The sequence below is a fragment of the Cynara cardunculus genome (assembly GCF_001531365.2).
Source record: "Cynara cardunculus var. scolymus isolate 2C chromosome LG 9, CcrdV1, whole genome shotgun sequence".
Classification (NCBI taxonomy): Eukaryota; Viridiplantae; Streptophyta; class Magnoliopsida; order Asterales; family Asteraceae; genus Cynara; species Cynara cardunculus.
In genome coordinates, this window is record NC_037536.1 from 18043669 (window position 1) to 18069057 (window position 25389).

At 35.7% G+C, this 25389-nt stretch overlaps 2 protein-coding genes and 1 pseudogene across 4 annotated transcripts; 1 reads left to right on the top strand and 2 right to left on the bottom strand.

Moving 5' to 3' along the window:
• Positions 1-285: 285 nt before the first annotated feature.
• LOC112518079 lies at positions 286-4698 on the bottom strand (annotated as a pseudogene).
• A 2551-nt stretch (positions 4699-7249) lies between these two features.
• On the top strand, positions 7250-10841 carry LOC112517959 (peptidyl-prolyl cis-trans isomerase CYP20-1). The gene is made up of 7 exons (XM_025125407.1): positions 7250-7354; positions 8708-8786; positions 9362-9409; positions 9708-9731; positions 9930-10112; positions 10389-10464; positions 10538-10841. Exons 1-7 carry the CDS (start codon positions 7289-7291, stop codon positions 10674-10676), a joined length of 615 nt encoding a protein of 204 aa, XP_024981175.1. The 5' UTR covers positions 7250-7288; the 3' UTR covers positions 10677-10841.
• Positions 10842-12278: 1437 nt separating this feature from the next.
• LOC112518000 (SMR domain-containing protein At5g58720) lies at positions 12279-24796 on the bottom strand. 3 transcript variants are annotated; one of them, XM_025125488.1, is made up of 12 exons: positions 24549-24764; positions 23875-24453; positions 20853-20878; positions 20063-20182; positions 18331-18413; positions 16318-16544; positions 14705-14781; positions 14541-14597; positions 14200-14267; positions 13190-13296; positions 13027-13097; positions 12279-12702 (listed from the first exon to the last, which is right to left on the bottom strand). In XM_025125488.1, the coding sequence occupies exons 2-12, from the start codon at positions 24449-24451 to the stop codon at positions 12580-12582; spliced, it is 1536 nt and encodes a 511-aa protein (XP_024981256.1). In that variant the 5' UTR covers positions 24452-24453; positions 24549-24764; the 3' UTR covers positions 12279-12579. The 3 variants fall into 3 exon arrangements, with proteins under 3 accessions (XP_024981256.1, XP_024981255.1, XP_024981257.1); XM_025125487.1 differs by having other exon boundaries at positions 23875-24796; XM_025125489.1 differs by lacking the exons at positions 12279-12702; positions 13027-13097 and having other exon boundaries at positions 13228-13296; positions 14152-14267; positions 23875-24796.
• Positions 24797-25389: the final 593 nt, after the last annotated feature.

Consider the following 25389-nt stretch of genomic DNA (forward strand, 5'->3'; position numbering starts at 1 on the left):
GTAACCTACTGATCTTGTAACATTTGATTACGTGGATACCCGTTTATGACAATGAAGTGGATGAAAACTTGCATCCATGTTATCACGTGTTACAAAATCAAAGGTTATCGGTCAAAATGGGTAAGAAATAGGAGATTTGAAACTTGGTTACATTGATTGAGGAAAAAAAAATTATTTGTTACAATAAATAGGAACGGAGTCAAACTACGTTGCATTTTGATCTTGTATTTGTGTTTATGTATGGAGTTTAGTGTTCTTTCAGACCGAGAAGCAGAAAACTGGTTCCAATCAATTCAATTGTTCAAAACTAGTAAGTTGATAGTTTGAACAGAAAATGCATTTAGTCATGAAACAGTGACTACATAGTACATACAAGTACATAACCCTTAGAATCACAAATTAGTCTGTAAAGATATTAGTTGCATCAAAAGTTGGGTAGAATTTATAAATTTGCTTTTCTCCTCTATGAATTTGTCGACCTGTCTATTTGCCTGTTGAGGGAGGTTGCAGGGAGAGGATTGTGATGGCAAGGTTGCTGATCTTGCTAAGAACCGGGTTTGGTGTCCGTCTGCAAAACAATACAGAGATTCGGCACACTCTTCTAATGCAGACAAAGGACGAGTTGGTTTAAAATCTAGCAGCTTCGCATACTCGACTATCAGGTGATACATGTAATCATATATTCTATCAATGTTCAACCTCTCCGTGAAATCCTGCACTGATTTCCCTATTGCTTCCGCCTGTTATTAGCGCAAAAGACGAAACAAAAATGACCCAAGTGAAACGATAAAAACCAAACCAAACCAAACAAATCCAGTAAATCCCTAGGGTTAGGGGGTAGGATGTATGCAAAAGTTACCTCTACCCAAGGAGTAGTGATATTGTTCTTGTAGGGTGTGTTTGGTACACTAGATAGGACAAAACAGAACAGGGATCATTGTTCCATGTTTGACAGGACTTCTATGTTTATGTGGAACAGGATGGAACAAAATGGAACAGGCGTGTTCCACCCCCACCTCATGGAACAAACCTATATTTTACCAATATAACCTCAAAATAAAAGCTAATTATCTTCAAAAACATCAAATGTGCATCCCTCTTTACCTTTTATTGATTCTTTTAATTTTATTTATTGTATTTGACGTTTTTTATACTTTCACGTACTATCCTCAAAATATTATTTTTATACGGTTTCCATATTTTGGTTAATTTATGTAATTTATAAAATATTAGTAACAATAAAATAATATAGAAACTGTATTAAATAAAAATTGGAAACTACATAAACTTTTTATTTTGGTGTCATTTTAATCGTCTTCACGAAAACTTTGTAATGATATATTTTGTTATAAAAATATTTATTTTTATTAATAATTTAATAAATTAATCAAAATATATAAAATATAAACAGCTCATTATAGGTAAATTGGTCATTGTATCTATTCTGTAATGTCAAGTTCTGTCTTAGCAAGTGCTGAACACTTGTTTTGTCCTGTTTTGTCCTGCCTGTCTAGATGCCAAAAGCACCCATAAAGACAAATGAAAGAAGATAGGAACACTAGAAATAGTAAGCATGAACCAGAAATATGAAACTTCACCTTGGCTGGATGTGCATTTCCCCACACAACTGCAGTTTTAATGGATGGACATATGTTATCAGGGGAGATGGGTAAGTAGTCTTTCTTCGGAAAGAGTGCCCGGCTGAAGAAATCATCATATTTTGGGTTGATTATAAGAGGAACGCAACCACATGACAGGATATATTTTAAGCTTACGGACCAAGCATATCCCTCGGCATAGATTTTATACCTGCATATAGAAGAAAGACAAATCAACCACATCAAACATAAAACCACCTAATGCTAAAGCCTAACTAATACACTTTTCACCAACTAAAAACAAACCTAGTAAATCCTACGCAAAGGTCGAGTCTAGGGGTTAAGATGCATGAAGACCTTTTATGAGGGTATAGACATTGTTTTCATAAAAACCCTCAACCAACTATTAAGTTTGAAACTTCCACAAGTAGAAAATCCTAAGGGATGCATAAAGACTTCTTAGCATAAGGAACTTACGATCATGTGAATATAGATAATGATTAGCTTTCAAGGTTTTCAGAAACTATGAACTTGCAAAGCAGATGATGGAAAAAGGAGTGAAAAAACTAAGAACTATATGCTAAATCACTCCCATATTCTAACTTACCGATGATTGCACTGGTTTGATAGTTTGGATTGCTTAAACCCATCCAATTGTTCCTGTGTCCAATTCTGCAATACAATTTCGAAAATGGGAACATAAAGCATGGTGTCAATCGATGATTCTTGTTAATCGTCTAAGGAAAACTGTACCTGACGCATGATTAGCGCTCCCCAGTGTTTTGTGTCATTACACATGAGCAAAGCTTCTCTAGTTGGGGAAATGACATCTGGGTTTCCTTTCCAATACGCATATGGATGCTTCTTTTTCCATCTTTGCTGTTGTGAACCTTGCTTAATGCTTTGAAACTCTTCTTGCCAAGGTGCTATGTTAATCTCTGACGTGTTAAAACATGTTCATTGCAATAGTGGTTAGTGGAAACTTCAGAGAAGTTAGAATGGCCAGTACTCTACTTAAACAACCTTACGCCTCGACACGTGTCAAGGAAGATGAAGGTTTGACCATTGCGTATATATATATAGAGAGAGAGAGAGAGAGACACCTAAGGGTTCTTTTAGAGAGATTTAAAAAAGTATTCCACATATGCTAACATTATTTCAAAGCAAGGGTCTAGCACCACCACCTAGGGGGCCGGCGTACTAGAGTGCAAACATAAATCTTTTGATTCAATTGGCTCTCACGCTCGATGTGAATTCCTATCTAACTTCGGTTAAGAGGGGATGGTGGAGTCTTACACCGGCTAGATACGAATCATCAAATCTGTATATATGTAGGAACCTTCAATCTCTTTAAGCTCTTTCAAAGAAACATTCAGACGGATTCCACACAATCACCCTACTTGATGGTGAAAAGAGCCATGATCAACTCGTTCGAAGGACAGTGAACACTACATCAAAATTGGCTTAATAGGACGCCTAAAATATCTAAGTGTCCTAATAAAAGACTTTATAGGACTTTACAAGACCAAACCAAAAAACCTTCTATCTAAAATTGTTACAATAGGTTTATAGGATGTTTTTAGACATTTCAACAAGTTTTGTAGGGCTTTTGAAATAAAGTGTCGTATTAGCTATTTTTATACAACATTATTTGAAAAAGTGTCATATAAACACAAGCGTTCTATAAAAAGATGGTTTTATAGGACATTTCTCAAAAGTCTCCTATAAGATAGCGAATACGACGCATTATTCTAAAAACATTCCAAAAAAACTTGTTAAACCGCCCGAAAGCATCAGACAACCTATTGTAATACTTTTAGATAAGACCCTTTATAGTGTCGTCTTGTAAACTTAAGTTATATAAAATATTTTATTATGACGCTTCGACATTCTAAACATCCTATAAAATCAATTATGTTGTACTGGAAGCTTGTTTCTGAAAGTGTATTATCTTTCCACTAAAGGAATGGACACAGTCCATTCTTGCAATTACAATGTAAAAAGAGGTAACTTTGATTACAATTGTAGATGTGGGATCCTTAAATTGCATGCTGTAATGTTTTACTTTTAAATCCATGACCTTCTGTCATGTTATTCTTTTAAACCAATGACCTTCTGACAAGTTTGAGAATGTAAGCGCTTAACCAAAGAATGTCTAGAAACTTGTCAAAAGATCATGAATTTATAACCTCTGTAGATGCTCACATATGCATATTGGTTACCGATAAACATGTAAGAATTCAAGATTCTTACCAACCCCAAAAAGACCAGTCGGGAAATGGGATGTCGTAGTGATCAGGCGTGGGGCAATACCGGAAAATAGGCATCGGTTTAGTTGATGCATCTTTTTGAATAAGAGGCTTGTCCATGCAATCAAACATGAAATCCACATCTGGGATTCTCCCAGGGTGCCTCTTAAGAAGCTGCAAAAGTCCCCATATCATAAACATGGCTCGACCCTGCACGCAATCGTAATAATACTCCAAATACAATTTCCCACCGATGATCACAACCCGAAAGGAAGCAAACTTCTTGACTTCCATCAAGTCAGCATACAAAATGCGGGTTGTAGAATGTAGACCATGGCTGCAGATCATGATGAATCCATCTGAAAAAAAGTAGGACAATTTTTGGTTTGATTAGTGAAGGGAGTCCGGTTATTGGTAGACCTCCTACAAGAAAGATAAGAGCATTGAATGATCTTGGAAGCTCGAGCAATCTTGGTTTCATTGTTGAATTTCTTGGTAGGAAATTCATGCCAAGGCGTTGGTTTCAAGTTGTAACCAACGATGGTTTTGGTCTGCGTAGCCAAGTTGTCAACCTGTTCGACAAAATGCCACAATGAACTAAACTTCAAAATTACAATCCATACATCATAAAACACATCTTTTCACCAAGATTTTGAACTTCAGAAAGTTGGTAAAAAAAATCTTGTGAAAATTTCAAATGGAAATCCGAATCCATTTGAAGAATTTGTGAAGATAGATAGATACCTCAAAGAGGAAGATGGCAATGAGAAGGAGGACGAGAAGAACACCAAAAAGGGGGACAGAGGAGAGGAGGTAGGGTTTCGATTGGTTTTCCTTGCAAACAAGCCCATGATTTGAGGCTGATCGCCATTTCCTTGTGTAGAATCGATGTAAAAGTCGAAGATTAGGGACTGGACTGAGTTTGTGGGGAACACCACCAACATTAATCCTCCGACCCACTCCCGGTCCCGGCAATTGAAACTTGATGTCCTCTTTCGGCCCTTGGCTTTCCTAAATTGTCACAGTCTACCATGCAACCAAAAACTTGTTCATTTAGACCATTGAAAGTTTTACCTTCTCATTCCAAAACAAATTCAACACTCTTTTTTTTAGGCTTCTATACGCTGGCTGTAGGCTAAATGATGAACCCATGTATATTTTGCTAAATCTATTAGTTTTCTTCTCATAACATCTATATTAAGACTTATTTTTTATATTTTTAATGTATGATTTGATTTGACTTGATTTTGATATAAATAGTGATATTCAAATAACAAATTACAATAGACCATACTTTATATGCCCAAACAACTATGTCACATACATTGTGGATTTAGTTATTATAAGATACTCATAAATTGTCGTATTTTTAAACATTAAAACTAGTTGCATTTGGTAAGAGGAGGTAGAATAGAGATTACACAACGATGTTTATTTTGGGGGTTGTTTATGAAACACTTACCACCAAAACAATAAGCACTTGGTAAACAACTCCTTAGTCACTTGAATTGACAAAATACTACTTGCTTAAATAACTCTTCGATCACTTGTAAAAGATAATTGGTTAAATACATATCTTGTAACTTTACAAATAATTTAAACCAATGTCGTCGTTTTCTTTTGATAAATTGTAACGTCAGTCACCAAGCCCTGTTACGCATGCAAGTGGGTGGGTTTTACCTAAACATTATATGGTGATATTTGCCGATCCCTATTTTCTAGGGCCCTGGCGTTGGTTTAAACAATAACATATTATTAATCAATTGCAACATAATATTTTCAACATATATAGATATTGAATGGGAAATTAAATCTCAAAAGTGAATTGAAAAATCAGGAGTTAAAAGTTCCAACACCAACTTCTTAATGGTAGTGTAATTCTACTAAGCTCAAATTTTATAAAAGCCTTTCATTTGCTTTTCTTCCATGGAAGTTTGATTTCATTTTTTTCCTTATTAAGTTTAGATTCAGTCTTAATATATATATATATATATATATATTTTTTTTTTTTTAATTTTTCAAATCAAATATATTAATATTATCCTATTATACAAGTGTCTTGTGTATATAACATGAATACTTTTTAAAAAATACTGTAGTTTTATGAATTTTTTATTAAAATAGTTACTTTCTTCAATCTGAAAAATATAAAAACGTGATGTTCATATGGTTTCATGTGTAGCACAACCAATGTCGAGATATATATATATATATATATATATATATATATATATATATATATATATAAACGATTATTGACAGATGTATTAAACAGTCAATAATGAGATTGTATGTAAAATAAACTGTTTGATTTTATATAATATACTAAGTTTATTCCTCAAAAGCCCAAATTTCTAATGTATGTTAAATTGAAGGATAATGAAAATACATTCATAAATTTATTTCCTGAACTGATCAACGTCCATTAAATAATTAACGTGTCAAAAGAAAACTGTACTAAATAACCATTTGATAAATTACGATTATTTAAAAAATAATAATTAATATAAAGATACATAAAGGATTTGATAATAAATTTTGTTACATCTAATTTTAAATTAAATAAAACTAAATAACAAAATAATTACACTCAAAATAAACATCAAGGTAACATATTACATTTATAAAATTAGTTGGATAAATCATAGGTTATTTTAAAAATGGTAAATATTTGAGTAGTAAAGAAATGATTCTAATGCTTTATACAGTTAAGATCGGATTTAACCGGTAAATAATTGTGGCTTTTGTTGGTCAATCATTACGGCTTTAACTAGTTAAAAGTTACGGTTATGAAAAAATAAAGAAGGCAGTTTTGTAATTTTTACAAAGAGACGGCAAATGGGTTCATATATGAACCTAATCAATTCACCTATGAATTGTATGTTCATATGTGAACTCATGTAGTTCAAATATGAACTATTTTGACTGATTTACATATAAACTCATGTGATTTACATATTAATTAATTAACTTATTTACATATGAATTAATTAACTTATTCATATATGAATCAGTTAAATAGTTTGTATGTGAATTAATTAACGAGTCCACATATGTATATATAGTTCATATGTGCATCACATTGGTTCACATATGAACCTGTTTGCCGTCTATTTTTAAAAATTATTGAACTATCCTTTTATCTTCCGCATACTCATGCAATGAATTATCCAATGTTTGATGATCAAAATCGTAAATATCGATCCGACGGCTAGAACCACAACCACTTTGTTACTTCTTAAATATTTACCGATTCTCAAATCTAACACTCACAAACAAAAAAGTTTTTTGACCAATCAAAATGCTTGGAAGCACCTCAACCGACACGTGTCATCATCCTATTTGCTTAGATTACGTCAATAATCTATATATAAACCTGGTCTGGTCGACGGCTCAGTCGGCAAACTCCGTCTGTTGCGAGTAAAAATCACAGTCGCGAAAATGAAGTTTCCATCGGCTGCGCTTCTCTGCTCTCTACTTCTCGTCGGAACCCTAATACTCACAGAGGTCATGCTTTTTTGATTTCATATTTTTTGAATAACATTCGTTGGCAGGGTTTTGTTGATCGTTGAAGCGATTTATGATCTCTCTGGTTTTTTAGATATGATCTATCTTAAATTTGTTATTGCTGTTTGATTCTACTAGATCTATTTGCTTTTTACTCGATTTCTTTCGTTTGTTTTCTTAATGTTTTCATTCGCAAGTTGTAAATCGAGTGTTTGTTTATTCTGTAAGGAATTACATTCTGCTTGATTGTTCAGTTCGATTGATTTTTCTCTATCCACCTGAAAATTAGAGTCTTCGCAAACGGGGTTGATCTCCAATTAAGAATTGGTTTTCTTTAATTCCTGTTTTGAATTAGATAAAAGCTTAAGACAATTTCTGTTGCTAGGAAAAATGAAATATTTTTGTATTAAGTTTAATGTGAGAAGATTACTACGACTGAATTTCAAAAGTCAAAGCTAAACTAAGTATTGATTTTTTTTTCTTCATGTTATGCTTTTTAGTCGATGTTTGCTCTTCCTAATCAATGTTGTTGCCTTGTACTGTTTTGATTTATCTTTTGGTATATAGTCGGCAATTAAATAGTGTCATACAGTTAATGTGGTGATGTATAAATGCCTGTGGTACTGTTTTGGAATCTGAATTCTTCAAGACTTATTTTTGTGAGCAAGAAACATGGCCCTGATGGTTACTAGTTAATGATATTTTCACTACAATGGTGTATTACTGGTTATTATATGATGACCTTTAGAGGATATCATCTATGGCGGCCCAGTGATAGCCGTCTCAGCTCCCTTAGCATTCTTTCCCAACTATCGCACATGTTATCCCCCTAAACTGCCACACACACACGCACACACATAGGAGAGTTCAGTTGCAAACCTGTTTTCCATTGTGAACTTGGGGACATAAGAGAGTGCGACATGTCCCTATACCTATTCATCGTGAAAAATGAGCCCCATTCATCGTGAATAATGGACGTGGATATTTTACAGCATTCATGATCCATTGAGGATGAATGATACACCATTCATGATTAATATTATACAACTATATATCACATACTGGGTAGTTTACCTTTTAGCTATTGATACTCTATATCAACAAGGAGCCCCTCAAAAGTTCATTTTAATGGTTCGCTAGCTGAAATTCTACTTGAACCATGAAATTTATATGCTGAAAGTAAAAGAATTTTGAATTGAAACTTTCTCCCAGCTATCTCCCCGAAAAAGTTTATTTAAATATCACTTGCACGATTTTTTATCCGTTTTGATGATTATCTTATCTTATTCTCTTACAAGGATATCAAATATTGGATATGTCTATTTCTGAAATTTGAAATCCACATCTTTGCAGGCTAAGAAATCAGATAAAGATTTGAAGGAAGTGACACACAAAGTATATTTCGATGTTGAGATTGCTGGAAAACCTGCCGGTATGCTATAGTTTTTTTTTTTTTTTTCTAAGTTCTTCCCATGTGCATGCTTGGGAGAACATAAATTGTTTAGGCATTTTAAGGGAAAATATTTTTTTGTTTAAACCTTAGGGTATATTTGAAGCCTAAGTGCAAAGTTTTGCAGTCATATCTGATCAGACTATATTATATTACTTCATACAACTTTTGGCAACAACCAACATAACTCAGAATTGTTCGATTTCCGTACACAGAATTGTGTGTGGAAGAGATCTCTTGTGTCCCTACAAGGGGCTTGTTTTTAGCATGCTTTGCATACATGATATATACTTGATTCTAGTCTTATTTTTTAACTATAGAAGAAACATAGAACACCAATAAGTCGTGTTAAGAAAACAAAACAGAAGAAAACAACCCATGCTTCAACTATTTGCTGACCCAAGAGAGGTGCTGGCAATAGCATATAGTCTTGAACTCTTTCTGCAAACATCATCATTCCTCATATGAGATTCCACAAATACTATTTTCCTGATTTTGAAACCATATATTATATATTAGAATGATTTATCTAAAGACTGTTTGCACTTGTTTCTCAGGAAGAATCGTTTTTGGTCTCTTTGGAAACACGGTTCCCAAAACCGCAGGTATAATGGTTGCTTCCCTCAAAAAATCTGATTCTCCGACTTTTCTTTTCATCTTATGTTTGGAGGAGACAGATAGCTAGAATGCTTTTTGGGTAACCGTGGTATTCGGGCCAGCTTCCCTGGAGTCATCGTTGGTGAACCTCCATGGTCACAAGGGCTTAGGCAGTGCCTGGATCCGAACCCAGGGAAGATGCGATTTCCACTACCTCTCCCTGAGATGTAACCAGTGCTCCACAACCAAAGTGGTTCTAGCTAGAATGCTTATGTTTTTACTAATTTGAATTCCTTTTGGTTGCAGAAAATTTCCGAGCATTGTGCACAGGTATGTATGCTAATACTATATTCTTCCCTCAATATTCTAACTTCCAGTTCTGATTGATTTCATTGCGCTAACAACTTGTACCAGTACTTGCACGGCATTGTGTTACTATCTTACACAAAAGCATCTCGTTCCAAAAGAAAAAGAAGATGATATTCACTCATATGCGTTAATTTCTTCTTTTTACGCCAATCATCTCAGGGGAGAAAGGTATTGGAAAGAGCGGGAAGCCTCTTCACTTCAAGGGAAGCGCCTTCCACAGGATTATTCCTAGCTTCATGATTCAAGGTGGTGATTTCACACTTGGAGATGGGAGAGGAGGTGAATCAATCTATGGAGAAAAGTTTAACGATGAGAATTTCAAGATCAAGCACACCGGACCAGGTAAATTCCAATTCATAAGAATACAACAAATTGCTGGGTTAATTACCAACTTGACACACGATACAATTAAACAATAATATTTGTTTAAAATCGAATAAATTTGACGAACAATTTTGGCCGGATTGCAACCCCTAGAAGCTTATTGAATAAGCCACTTTCTATATCATTAAGCTACTACCAAACGGTCATCTATAGCTAACCGAATAAGCGGCGTGTCCCGTTAAGCTCATTTAGCTTCTAACAAACAGGCCATTAATTCTGGAACTTGGTTTGCAGGGCTGTTGTCTATGGCAAATGCTGGTAAAAACACCAATGGCTCACAATTCTTCATCACGACGGTCACAACCAGCTGGTAATTTTGAATAATCATCGAACATAATTTAATTACAGTTGATTTGCACTAACGGATAGTGAATTATGGTCAGGTTGGATGGCCGACATGTCGTGTTTGGCAAGGTGTTGTCGGGGATGGACGTGGTTTACAAGATGGAAGCCGAGGGGACACAAAATGGAACACCAAAAAGCAAAGTTACAATTGCTGATAGCGGTGAGCTCCCTCTATAATAAATCTTTCTACTCTTGGATTTGATCGTCTTCTTTTTTCGTTTACGATACCAGTTTTCTTGTTATGTTCATGTTGGTGTTCTAATTAAACTTTTGAGATTAACTTCGTTCTGCTGGTGTTAATTCCAAGCAACGTAACCAACATTTATCTGTTTTAAAACTAGCACAAAGATCGTCTCTGATGTTGAAATTAAACAGAGCGTTTCCCATTTTACCATTATGGCCAACCGAGCTGACAGTGATTGGTTGGTCGGTCGGTCGTTCGTTGGTTCGTTACTGGTCGTAAACCAAAAAGCTCGAGTTATTTGATCAAACATTATATATGGACAATTACTAATGGGAGACGCCATATCCATAAAAATTAGTGTAAAATCTATTTAATTGATGACACCAGATCTTATATCAAAATGGGTGTAAAATTTGGTGTATATGAAGTGTTATACCAAGTTTGATGCGTTATTATTTATCGGTAACGTCAAAATATACGATTCATTGATAATTTTTTTTTTTGATGTAGATGAATGAGTGTTGTACCAAAGTTGGTATTTGATGTTAATGACGGGAAAAAATCAAATTTTAAGATATAAAAACCTTTAAAAGATTGAAGACAAGGCCTGCAACAGCAACTGTGATTCTTTTTTGCAACAGATTGTTCCATGTTGTCTTCGAATTTTAAACAATTCGTTTCTAATTTCACGATTGATACGAAATTGAAGTAAATAGTTTATATAATAAACAAGGAATTTCACGGTTTATGTAATCATTAAATGACCGTTTTACCTAGTCATATAACATTCTTGACCATTAAAATGGATTGTGGTAAAAATGCTTATTGGGTAAGAGTCTTCTCCTTCGTTTATTGAGTAAGATTTTTGGGCCTTGCTAAAGTACAATAGTCGTGATGTTGTTATGGATAAAATTAAAATTGAAGATCGTTACTTTATAAACATTCATACAACTAAGAAAGAAGATGGATCAATGTATGGTTTTTAAGCTCAAATTATGTATTTATCGATCGTGAATGTAATATTTTGATAAGACAATTTCACCATTAAACATAAATGCAAACCATCAACAATCATTAAAAATATATTAGTTTCATTTTGAAGAAATTTTTTATGCATGTAAAAATGGTCAGAAAGTGATGGTTGAAGGTAAATAACTGTAATGGAAAGTATATGATGTTAGATCAAAAAGTCGTACTCTCAGAAGACGGAAGGGTCCACCACAAGCATTATCCTCGCACAATTACAGATCTGAACCACCATTGCCATTTGGTGTTGATGTGAAACCCCAATTGAGGTTCCAACCAAACACTTTGTGTTGTTTGCTGATAAGCCATCAACCGGCTAACAACAAAAAAAGCCTGATTTGGTAGGAGTAGGAAAAGACAAGACAAAACAAAAACTCGTTATTCCATATTTGATGCAACAATTAGAACGGAACCGATCATGATGGAGTCGGACAAAAATACATTTTTCATGTCCCACCAAAATAGATGGAACGGAAAATAGGATAAGCATGTTAAATTACTAAAGTCAAACAAATTAAAACCCTAAAACCTTCCACGATTCTTTCATCCGCCTACCTCACTCCAACACGTTCAATCCAGTCATGTTCCATTTGCATACCAAAGGGGGCCCAAGGACCAAAATACGACAAAGAGTCTGTAACAAAGATTTTTCTTGTCTTCAAGTTATAGATAAATACAAACAATGTTCGTTAAGATGAAAAAAGGACTAGCATAATTTACGACTAATCCTGAGTCTATGCAAACTAATCTTTGGTTAATTTACAACCGTCACAATAACATGATTTCCTCAAGGAATCAACTCTAACCTCGTAGCTTACTTCATCATACAACACGGAGAATCCCATATGGTCGTTGGAAGCAAGAAAACGATTACTCGGTGTCACTATCAGAGTCCAAGAAGCTAAACTCTCTCTGCCCATTCAGTTTGATTAGCAGAGTTCCTCTATTTTCTTCCTTCCATTCAATGTTTTCCGTTTCTAACAGATTAACAACCTACAAGAAAGCATCCAACATGTAAGAGGCAAATCAGGTACATAACGACCCGCTAGGTGGCTGGCTTATGAACTTATCACAATCCCCAAAGGCATTATAACTCCCACACTATAACTGCCAGACTCAAATACTCGCCTATTTGTGTAAGTAAACCAACTATAACCAAAAGTCGGCGGCTAATCAGGCTTTCTTTATCCTGAATAATTTTGGATAAGAGGAAATCTGTATCTATGGTTTTTGATATGGGGTACCCTTAAAATGATTGATCATTGAACTGTAAATAAGGCGATATTCGTTTGTAAAAGAAAAGGGATGATATCATACCGACTGTTTAAGCTTTGACTTCCCAAGTCCGTGACTCCCACATCCTGTGATAACTCTGAACAGCCGCACAGCTATAGATCACAGAGACAAAAAGACTTGTTTGGTTAAAAGACACTCGCAAAGTATCTGTAAGTTTATGATTTATTATGAATGAGATGCTTACAACGAACATATGCGCCAAATAAGAGGTGAAGTTTTAAAAGCTTCATCCCTTGTTTCACGTGTTGTCCATGTAGATCGATGGTTATCACATTTTCAATGTTCTTGTTCCTGCATTCCGTGTAAGTAGTCAAGCTACATAATGAGGCAAATAGGCACATTGGGTTATAAATCAAGATGGGTGGATGGTCATTTTGGTGAATTGATCTGAACGATTAGTATAACAGGTCAGATCCGCTAACAGATAAACATTTGGGCAAGTCAGTCTAACATGTTTCAGATATTTGTTTGTGTAAACCAAACAAACTCGGTAAATCCGTAGGAAATGTTCTACAATGCTTATTAAAGACTAATTATCAACAATCATGAAAAAACCGTTTGATTCAGCCTTTCCCTGACTTTGTTGTCGTCTGCATTTGATTAGACACTTTGATGTACTAAGGGGTGTTTGGTTTGACGGAATGTTTTTGAGGGATTTGGATTTTGTAGAAGGACTTGGAATCTTTGGTGTGTTTGGTTTTGTAGGATTTGAAATGGAATTGAATTCCATTCTTTATAGATAGATAATTTATAGAAACAAATTATAAAATAATTAAACTACCTTTTATTAATTGATTATTACCAAAATGAATGCTTTTAACATATTTTAAAAAGTTATTACAACAAATCCTACAAAATCCCAACTGCCCCACTGGCCCATGGGTTTTCTAAATCCAATGTCAGTGGGATTTCAATTCCAGACTTTTTTTTAAACCAAACGCGGGACTGGAATAGAATCCAATTCCAAATCCACCAAATCCCATAAACCGGACGGGACCTAAAACATACTATTTTTGACTTTTAAAATTCCGACATATTAGTTTTTAAGTTTAATGTTAATAACAACTGTTCAGTTGTTAGTAGAGGTAGTAATCATGATTACTTGCTCAAAGAAAATGAGTCACTTAACCGCAAGAGGCCAGATACCATGCTTATTAAAAAAATGAAGAATCACTCATCCATTATGGTGACAACCTTGAACTGAATATGTCCTGGCTAGCCCTTTGATCTGCTTGTCGAGCCTTTTCATTGTACATCCTTCCCTGAATCAAAAATCATAAATTCAGTCGCTACATAAGCATTTCTTAGCAAATTGCAAAAACAGTTTAATACTTCGATCTCATAACAGGAAAATGTAAATGTGAAAACAACCACCAATTCAGTTGTTGTCAAACAAACAGAAGGTGGATGTATTATAAAATAATCAAGTTTCTAGTTTGGTCGTTAGAACTTTCTACGAATTTATTTCAACAAAATGGCGGGTTAGTAGCATGTAGAGGTGGGGCATTCTCAATCTCTTTCTTTCATGCACACACCTGATCGGAAAGATATGCTGCATGTTCCCGCTTTCCATTTGCATATGCAGTTGCAGCCTGCACAATAGAAAGACGATGAAAACTCACTGTAGATGATACAACGTGTAGCTCACAACACTTGGTAAAGTCAAGCCAATGAATAAGATACAACAAGAACAAATTGCCTTGTGATAGCAGGATTTCATCGAATCCCAGTGCTGACTGGCGGTATTCCTGTAGGTCTGATAATCATCTCCTTTGGCTACAAGCAAAGATAGAATAATCAAGAGTAAAAGAAAACCATATAGACCCAGTATATCCCACCCGGAGGTAGGATCCGGAAGGTAAGTAACATATTTAGAAAGCACAACTATAGGCTCCCTATATAAGCAAAGAAAACAGTTTTTTCATTGAAGACAGTTAAAAACACACAAAACACACAAAACACACCAAAGAAAGTCATAGTAAGAGGAACCTATAAGCATTCGAAGTTTACGCTGTGTTCTCGAAACTTCTATTATGAAGGCAAGGAAATGAGGGGGGGGGGGGGAGGGGAGGAAAGTAAAAGAAACTCGTGTTCACAAAACTGTTTCAGGAGAAAAAGGAAAGGGAACAAAAGGAAAATAATGATAAGTTCTCTCCAAAAACTTTCCTCCCAAATGTGGGAGGAAAGAGAAGGAAAAGAAAGGAAAGAAATTGAAACCCCTTAATAAGATTATTAAGAATTACAAAAATACCCGACCTTTCATTTTAAATGATATGTTTTTGAAGGGTATCTATACTATTTTTTATTAACCTGGATATCCAACCCGCTATGCGAGCCGACTAATCCCAGGGCGACCACCTGCTTTGCAGATAGCCCAGAGTCACCGCATTTGAACCTCCGTGGCCAGAAGGGGATTTTTATTCCTCCTTGGATTTGAACATGAGATCTCCTAATACTTTTGACCTTTGGAGTCAAGTTCAAACCAATCAGGCACCACCCTTGTGGTTGGTATCTATACTTTATCATAAAGCATTTGATAAAAAAATCTTAAACATCATTTTTTATGCATAGAGTATTGTTTATTGATTCATATTACTTAAAATTCAAGATTACAAGTAGATTGTGCGTAAGTACAACTTATTAAAGCTCCATGTTTGAATTCGTATAACCAACTACAGATAAACATAATTAAATACAAGAAAAACATCACATTTTAAATATAAAAAATCTAAAATATATTTGGGATAATCGTTGAGTTCTAATAGAATACTTAATTATTATGTTTATAAAAAATTATATTATTAAACCAAAAATAAATTACTTAGTTATTAAACTTAAATTAAAGTATGATAAAAAAATGAACTAAAGAAATTACACAAAAAACTATAAGTCTTAGATAGTTAATTTGATACTAATGTCGATATATTTTTTAAAAAATTTATGATATCTTACAATTTATATTTATTCAAAAATAAAAAACATTATCGTTTTCTCAAAACCACATAAAATAGTATTATAGTATTTATAGAGAAGGAATAAAACGAAACATTAAAATCGAGATGTATCTCGCTCCATTGTGCGAGTACCCTTCTAGTAATTTTTTTAAAATGGCATCTTTCCTGTCCTTTCTCTCATGTTCAAAAACATGGAAAAAAATATTTCTTTCTTTTCCATTCCTTTCTTTTCCTTTCATTTCTTTTCTCCCCAAATTCAAGAAAGCTTTAGTGAAATTCTAACACCAAACACCAGAAGTTGTATTAAAGAAGTACTCTTCTAAAAAATATGCAGCTTTCCCCAACAACCGTTACTTACCAGGAACATGCTGCTTCTCCACTGTATCATCTGAAGGGCAGTCAAACATCTGTCCAAGTGACTCCATCTTTTTTACTACATTCCTCCAGTTCATGCTGTCTGGTTCGTGTTTTGAACTCTTTCGTGTATTGAACAGAGATTCTAACACATCCTGAGTCAGTTCAGAGGGAGTTTTCGGGACAGACGGATGTTGAGTTCCACAATTAGCAAGAACATCAAAATAATTCCTGATAGAATATAAATAATGGTGGAAGTAAGCCGGTGGACTACTTTCACAATATTGATGATATGCACTGGGTTTCTCAGAGGTGCAAAATCATTCATTTCTAGCAAGCAGAAAGTGACAACAAAACCAGAAAGAAGCAAGAAAGGGAAAAACTGTAATAGAGCATACACACACTCATCTTGATCACCCCTTTAAATGTGTATTCTACAATCACATGAATAAAGTGAAGAACATTGCGGTTGGTTGAGATGGAGTGTTATAATCATAAAAAATTGAACAAACCAAAATAAACCAGATCTGCACCCCATTCCCTCCCATATGATGTTTTAATCTCTTCAAGCAAAAAATACAGAGTGCATCTGTGCATGCATGCAAATAATCCAAGGGAGCTTTCGATTAAAAATTATTAAGAATAGCTGTTCAACAACAATATGGATTGTAGACTTCTTTCATTTCCGAATTTGCCGTTCAGTTGCTGAAAGATAGAGAGAAGGCTTTCTAAACACCGGGGTGGAGCACGGTCAGCCAAAATCGGCATAGGTTCCCGCACCTAATGCGGGGGAGCCGCAGGCACCTACGCCTCCGGATGCGGCCGCTGGGCAGTTACCGATTCCTCTGGAATCGAATATTTGCACATATCAGAGATGTTGAATTCTAAGCTCCTCCGCATCCCAAAGCGAGCTGCCCCAAAAAGGGAAGAGCTCCTTCAGATTACATGAGTACCTAATTCAAGCTCATAGTAGTTATTTGACTGATGAGTACTGATTAAATAGACCTGGTGTGCATGCCCTTATAACTTGTGAGACCGAAGGCTGTTATGTAGTTTGAGGACCATCGATGTGGTTAAAACACCAATCACAGTGATATCAAACCAAACCAAACCAAGCTAAGGCAAACAAACCAGTAATATCCCATAGGTGGTTGAACGCAGACCTATACGCTGTTATGCAGACATGTCCTCTACACCAAAGGATATGATATAAGCTAATGGTTTAGCTCCTATTCATTTTGGCAATTCAGCATTTTCATTTGTTGGGTTCCATTCATACGGAATGACAAAAAGGAGAATGCGATTATGGACTAATCTATTTGATCTCCAGAGCGAAGATGGGAACCATAAACAGAGAATGGGAAATGGAGGAAAACAACATACAAGAATGGAACATTACAATTTTTTACAAATATGTAATAATAAGCATGAGAAATGAAGTACATACACGAATAACGCAACAATGTAGATGCTTAGTGATCCTAAGAATATGTAATGATCGTAAATTCAATTATAGCACAAACCTAAACAAACAGGTTTTAGGATCATGACAACCCCAAATCGCTCATGCTCACAACATAACTCTGAAGTAGGTCCATCCTTAATTTTTTTGAAACAATCAAAGTGTGAGCTCTGCCTTGCACTATTACTTGCAGGTATATTAAAAAAGACAGCACCCCTACAGTTTGCTTTCAACTTCCTATGTGATTACATGTTCTTTTCTGTACGTATGTGTTTAAATGTGATTCGCACGAACTGGGCTGATTATCAAAGCATTTAAACTTAGAATTTGTAGAACATTTTGATTGCCAAATTATTACGCCAAAAAGAACATGCATCTAACGTTCATTTATCCAGTCAGAAAATAATATTCTAATAAATTGATTAATACTTCTAACTTCCATTAGCACCAAAGTAAAAAAAAACCACCCAAACAAAGAAAATATTGAACAAAACATCATTTCATATCAGCTGACATTAATACAAAACAAAGCAATTAATAATTAGGACCTCTTACCTGTCATTACAGCCCATATATGGTACATTACCCTGGAGATCACTTTCAGATGACGAAGCTAAGTCAGATGTCCTATCAGTCAACTGCCACAATGGTATCAATGCCATGAGAATATATTAGATGACAGAATTTAAGACAAACATACTTGGTATATCCCACTCGAAAGTAGGGTCTAGGGAGTAGGATGTAGGCAAACCTTTCCTCTACTCTAAGGGGGTAGAGAGGCTGTTTCTATAGAGAGAAGAATATTTACTATCACCTATTTCTAAAAAAAATTCATGGCGACCATGCATCATTTTCAGGCACGCGATCATATCTCACACTAGAAGGAGAACTCTAAACACACTAAGACTTCTAAACTAGCTGATAGTTGAAAAACTAGTTGGTTGATAAGCTCGCTGATAAACTAGTCATGTTCGGCAAACAATAGCAGATAAGCAAGAGGGCAAGGTAAAATGACCTAAAAGTACATTTTAATAAATTACTTGAAAATTAGACGGATCATAATTGGAAAAAAGTGTAAAAAAATCCCCCGGAGCTTGTTGAAATGCTACTTGAAATAGCTTTTCAGAAGCTAGCTTATGGCCAACCAGACAGGGCTTTTTCAATATGATAAAGAAATAAGCTAGCTTATGGTTGCCTGGCCTAATTAACTGGACACTTTCGCAAGATCCAATCTATGCAGAGTGATATATACATTGAAGTTGGTGTATTAAACTTAACGAAGGTCAGAAAGCATCCAATGGCTGCAATAGAGAACTAACTTCAGTAGCTGCGCAAGCGGCACCCCAGCCTAATTGAATACCAAAGTCTATTAATTCATAAAATGCTTTCTATCTCTAGATTCTACCAACCATGGAGTAGACCCCTCCCCCAAGTTGGATACATTCTCACCAATCAAAAAGTACATTCTAAGCACGCAGACACAAAAATAAGTAAAGCGATAGTTCATTGCCAAGGCAACTGCTACGTGCCATTGCAGGGTTGGAAAAGTGTCATGGTATAAAACCTCAGTGGCAGTAGAGAGACGGCCGATAAATGTTGATGTTGCATCTATATGTAAACACTATAATGAATCATCTACCTAACCTGTAACTTTTCTCTATGAGATTGTTCTTCGAAATGAACTATAGTTGAAGTATCCAAATTTTATAATGAAAAATCTACATACCAAAACTAGGATCCTATTAATTTATATCATTTTCTTCCATCCTCCAATGTGAGTCCCAACTCCATTTCTACTAACATATAAGATGGAACTCGTAATCATCTTTTAATCTTCTGACATCCATAATGGCACCCACAAAATGAAGATGTGACATCCAGTGGAAAAGTGCATCATCAATCCATAAAACCGTGATCGCATTGTCTATATGCAAATGTCAAACTCTAAAGGAACTCTCTAGTCCTGCCAAACATGTCCTAACCATAGATGTGAAATTGCCATATTACTTTAACAAATATCTTAAGACTTCTGATGGAAGCACTTTACTGCTAAGCACAACTTAATAGCATGGTGACAATTTATTAACAAAGAGAAGGGAGCCAGTCGCTAGTCTAAAATAAGTCTATGTAGCACATAAGTTCCTCTGTTTTTTATGAAAGGCGTATGATGGGTTGTGCCAAGGCCAGCTAGCTGAACTCCATACATATAGGCCAATATTCCAAGTCTTCAGAATACAAAGTCATGTAATTTCAATCCATTTCTAAGATACACAAAGAAGTTACTTACACTGTTACTTGATTCTAGAAGAGACCTAGTATCTTTACTTCTTGCATTTAAGTTGTGATATTCACCACTCTTGGAGTGTTCAGATGGGGGAGCAGTTAATTCAAGCAGTATGTCCAAGGCCTGAAGACAAAATGACAAGTACAAAAACATCATTAAATACACACCACAAATAAACCAAACCAAACCAAACGACCCAATATACCTCACTCGAAGGTAGGGTTTTGAGGGCTGGGATGTATGCGGACCTGTTCTCCGCCCCAAAGGGTAGAACAGCTGTTTCGTGCAGCTTATGAAAAGGTGTGAGCGAAGATAGACGACACAAATTTATGTACATGATCATCGGTACAACTTCTATCTCTAGCAGCAGTACATTCTACATGGTCAGCCAATATGCATACTACTATGGCCAACTTTTGCATTGTTAATTATGATTTCAAAATTTTACTTTAAGATAGATTGATCAAGTGAAGATGATTTATGACGTGAAAACACACACCAAAAGAATCGAGTAATGTAAACGTCCACAGAACCAGGATAATCTTCCACCAGTTATAACACATACTTTGTGCTGGCAACATTATAAATAACCTAGTGACCCTGACTATGGATATCCCCCAAGGAATATCCAAAGCACAATAGGTTCGAAACGAAGCTTGCCTGATTCATCTTCCTTGTGAACACATTTCTATGACTATTAAAATGTGCATCCCTATTCACACAAAGATCCAGCAAGAAGCAATTTAAAATAAAGCAAGAAAAGCAAAATGCTTTTGAGAACAACAACCCTTACCTTTTCAACATCATAAGCAGACTGACCTGCCAAGAAAAACATAAGGATGCTTCAGTGAAGAAATGCATGTATATTTAACAATCACAAATCAAAGCACGTGATTTTTCAGGTAAAAACAAGTTACATAAAATATACGAAACAAACAGAACTTGCATGAAATAATTTATCTATCAAGTAATACTTCCATTCCATTCCTATAACAAATTCCATCTTCTCCCTCTTGCTACACCAGAAACATGTTTACCTTTTCAAAGAAAACAAGCAATTTCTCTTGTATACGCAATCGACTTTTACGAAGCATGTAAAAAAAACTGGGCAACAAGGGCTATCTCCTCTAGATGCCCTGGAAGTCAAAAGTGTATTGTGAGACAGAGGTTCTGGCCGATTTATGCCAATTCAAGGCACAAGAAATGTATGATGTGTTTTGCTCTATCTTAAACTCAAGTCCACCAAAATGCTACTCCAAAAGGTAGTAAAAGTAAATGAGAAGAATGAGAAACACCGTGACACTTGCAAAATATTTTCGATCCATTGAAATTTATACCTCATTTTCCGACCAACAATATAAATTGTAGAAAGAAAAAGCATGTCAAAACTTTTTTCATTCTTGCTCATCTTTGTATCATTTCTATCCCAAAACAAACATTGAATTTGTATGTTTAACATGGTGAACAAACATTTGAAAGAATTTTGATCACAATTCCATCTTCATTCATCCTTTTGCCCACCCTTATTTTTACTTTGTTGACAGATGTGAGCACCAGAAAGAATTTGCATAAAAACACATGCATTCTACTGACAATAGGTATAGACAGAGACAGACTCACATACACATACACACACACACACAAACCAAATCAAACCAAACAAGCTCAGCATCTCCCATCCGCACTTGGGATCTAGGTAATGGGATGTATGCATGCTTGTCTCCTACTCCAAAGAATGTGATGCAGACCAGATGCAAGAATTGGCGGGCTTGTTCATGGATCAACGGGATAAAAGCAAACGGGCTGGAAAGAAGCCCAACTCAAAAAAGCAATAATTCAATCCGCTTGGAGTTACGGAATTTATCTTAGGATACGGAAGGACACCTATTTGCCTGCTCCCTAACCCTACCCCACCCTTTATTTCTCCTGTCTATGCTACCTACAGCCAGGGCCGGCCCTGGCTATAAGCCATGAGGGCGACCGCCATGGGCAGCACTGGCCCCCAATGACCTATTAGCTTGGGTAGGCTCGTCTTGGGCTCCATTCTCTCTCAGCCTCTCCCCGTCCTCAACTTTACGCTGATGCTCCTCTCTTTTGCCCTAACGTCTTAGCCTCTCCCTCAACTATGTGATTTGTGATTGTAGACGGACAAATCTTGGGTTGTGAAGGTTGTCTGCCCTCTCGTTTCTCGCCTCTGGCTTGAGCCCTCCACGACTTTTTCCTCTTCACAGCACCAGTACTCCTTTGTTCATGTGACTGGCTGCTCCGATTTCAATCCACTTGACAATATAAATCACTCATAACTCAGCCCAACGCCAGGTAATTCAAATATTGTGTTCTTGTAAATTTGAGTGGTCAGGCTAGATTTAAAATATAGTAGTTGTGTTTTGTCAAATTCTAATGTTTGTGCAGTAGTTAAACTAACAATTTATTTTCACTCTGTTAATGTGCAATAGTTAATCGATGTTCTCACCTAATTTTGCAATAGTTCCATTCAGTAGTTCACTTGAATGTGCAGTAATTTCATTTAGTTATTCACCTGATCGGCAAGAGTTGATTCACTTGACTGTTCACACTTACTCTTGCAATTCTACATATGAAACTCATGATGGTAATTGGTCAAGACCCTACATATGATTATATAAAACTCATGATGGACTAACAAAGTGATGACTAAGATCACTCAAGAACCTAAATCTGTTTGTAGGCAGTAGCTAATTTGTACATGCACAAACTTAATTCTTTTGGTGGCTTGCGTAGTAGCCAATTTACGTAGGAGAACACCTAAAGTGACTAAAACTAGTATGAGGACAAAAGTGGGGTAAAATGAGCCATTGATGTTGAAGAGTGTAAAAAATTTAAAAACCAATTAACCAAGGAAGTGTTTGGAATTGGATTCAGAATGTGTGAGTGTTGATTATGGTTTATATGGAAGATGTGGGACATAGTTTATAGAGAAGTCATGGGATATGGGAAATATGGACACATAGATGAGTTGGTGGTCTTGATGCTGTTCATTTTGGTTTTGGTTTATAAGCTCAACTTCTGATCTATGTATGGCTTGTTGTCTGGCTATCTCTAGTATTGTTTATTTTGGGGTTGTGTGGTTGGTTTTTTATTTCTATTTGGTTATTAGTTTGTCATTTGGAGGATGGTTGAGTTAGTTCTTCCATTTTAGTGCGGGTTAGGGTAGTCTTGTTTGGTTTCCCACTATGGGATGCAATTGTTATAACCAACTTTATAACAAAACCATATTACTATACCACACCATAATTTCTTTTAGAAACCAAACACCCAACTGTAAGATTTCATTTGTAACAAAAAACCAGACAATTGTCGATTATGACATTGAGGCGTTTTAAATTGAGGCATCATTTGGCCCTTTCGCCATGAGCACCAAAAACCTCAGGATGGGCCCTGCCTACAGCTATGCTACCAACAGGTCTCCACCCCTATTCTGCTACCCTGAGACCAGCTACAGGTCCCCACCAATATGCGCAGTGGGCATGGTGATTTCCCCGACCCGAARAGTAGAAAAGTGGAGCCGGGGCCGGGTGCATTCCCAACTCGCCCCGTCTCCATATGTATGTGTGTGTGTTAATAAAAATTATATATTTTCAAACCAATTTTCACCATTTTTTATTGAACCAGGGATAGGCCCCACTCCCGCCCCGTTGCCATGCCTGATGCACAGAGACACATAGCCGAACTTCTTTTCATCATCATACAAAACCCATACAAGCAAACCTTCACAACTTGCCACGTAGAAAAATGCTAATTCAATAAATAGAATGCAAGTATATAATAGTACTCACAGAGCACGTCCTTGACCAAATCCATGCCCAGTTCACAATCGTCACTAAGCATCGAGCACAAAAACTGTTCAGCATCTTCATGGCTCACAGCTCCATCACCAGATCCCTTCCACTTAGAAATCCCTCTTTTCCTGTTAGATGTAGGCACATAATCCTTCCCAATCACAGTTGACACCATTCCAGTTGCAGCTATCACTTTGTTCCCCCTACTCCCTTTTGTAACCTTGCCTCCGATCCTTCTATCATAACCATCATAATTCGATAAACCAGAGCTTCCACTCGAGCTCGATGCCGTCTCTGTCAAATTCCCAAAAATTTCTGCAGCATCATCGTCGCGATTAGCACTCGAACTGGAAGCCGTCTCTGTCAAATTCCCAGCGATATCTGCAGCAGCATCGTCTCGGTTTGAGAAGGCCATCGCTTCCTCAATGGAAAAAGAAGCAATTCCTTCTGTCAAAGCATTCAAACCCCCAGAATGGCCATCAATCTGACCAGGGGTAGGAATTTGACATCCAGCCGTTTGCTTCGACTTGGAAATTGGAGGTCTGGGCCTCTTCTTCTTCTTCGGATGCTTCATATCTCACAAATAATTGTTACATACAACAGTATAACTACAGGAATAGGAATAGGAATACGCTCGTATAAACATTCATATGTAGATAAGAATAAGTTACATTAGCAAACTGATGAATTGATTGTAGAAACAATGAAGATAGGAGATTGGGGTCCAGAGGTAGGAAATCTGCAAATTGGGGAAACGTAAGAATAAGGCGTAAATCGGTTGGTCCAAGATTAGGGTTTTATGAGGATGAGATCCCGACAAGTTAATGATTACAGATCCCAAAAACCCTAACCTGGAGATTGAGAAGAGGTTGAGGAGAGAAAAGGGGGAAAAGGGAGGGGAAAGGGTTTGACCAACAATGAAGAAACTGGTATGCAACTAACAAAGTTGTGGCGGAGAAAGATTCTGATGATTAGAGGGGGAGTGGCGGACTGCTAATCCAAACCCAAATGCTTTGAAATTAAAATCTCATTAAAAATATAAAATGTAAAAATCAATCAAATCATATAATATATGTTATTATTTTTATTTTTATTTTTATTTTTATTTTTATTTTTATTTTTACTTTTTATTTTAATATATATCCTATAATTTCATATTTTGCTGTGAAGGTTCGATTTTTTTAAATCTTCACAATGTTTTTGCTGTGAAGTTTCAAGTGTAAAAATGTAGTCTCACGGGTCTCACGAAAACAGTCTGGTCTCACGTGAGCCCAACCCATTTCATATATATATATAGGAACGATCAAATGAAAATCGTCCTCATTTGTGTAAACCGTATAAACCACTCTCATATGTTCATTTAATTGTTTAATCTTATGAAATTTTTTCATCAAATTGTTTAATCTTGTGAAATTGTTTCATATAATACTTTTTTTGATGAATTTGTTTCATATATGGTTATGAAATTGTTTCATATAATATTTAATGAAACTGTTTCATGTATTTATTTAA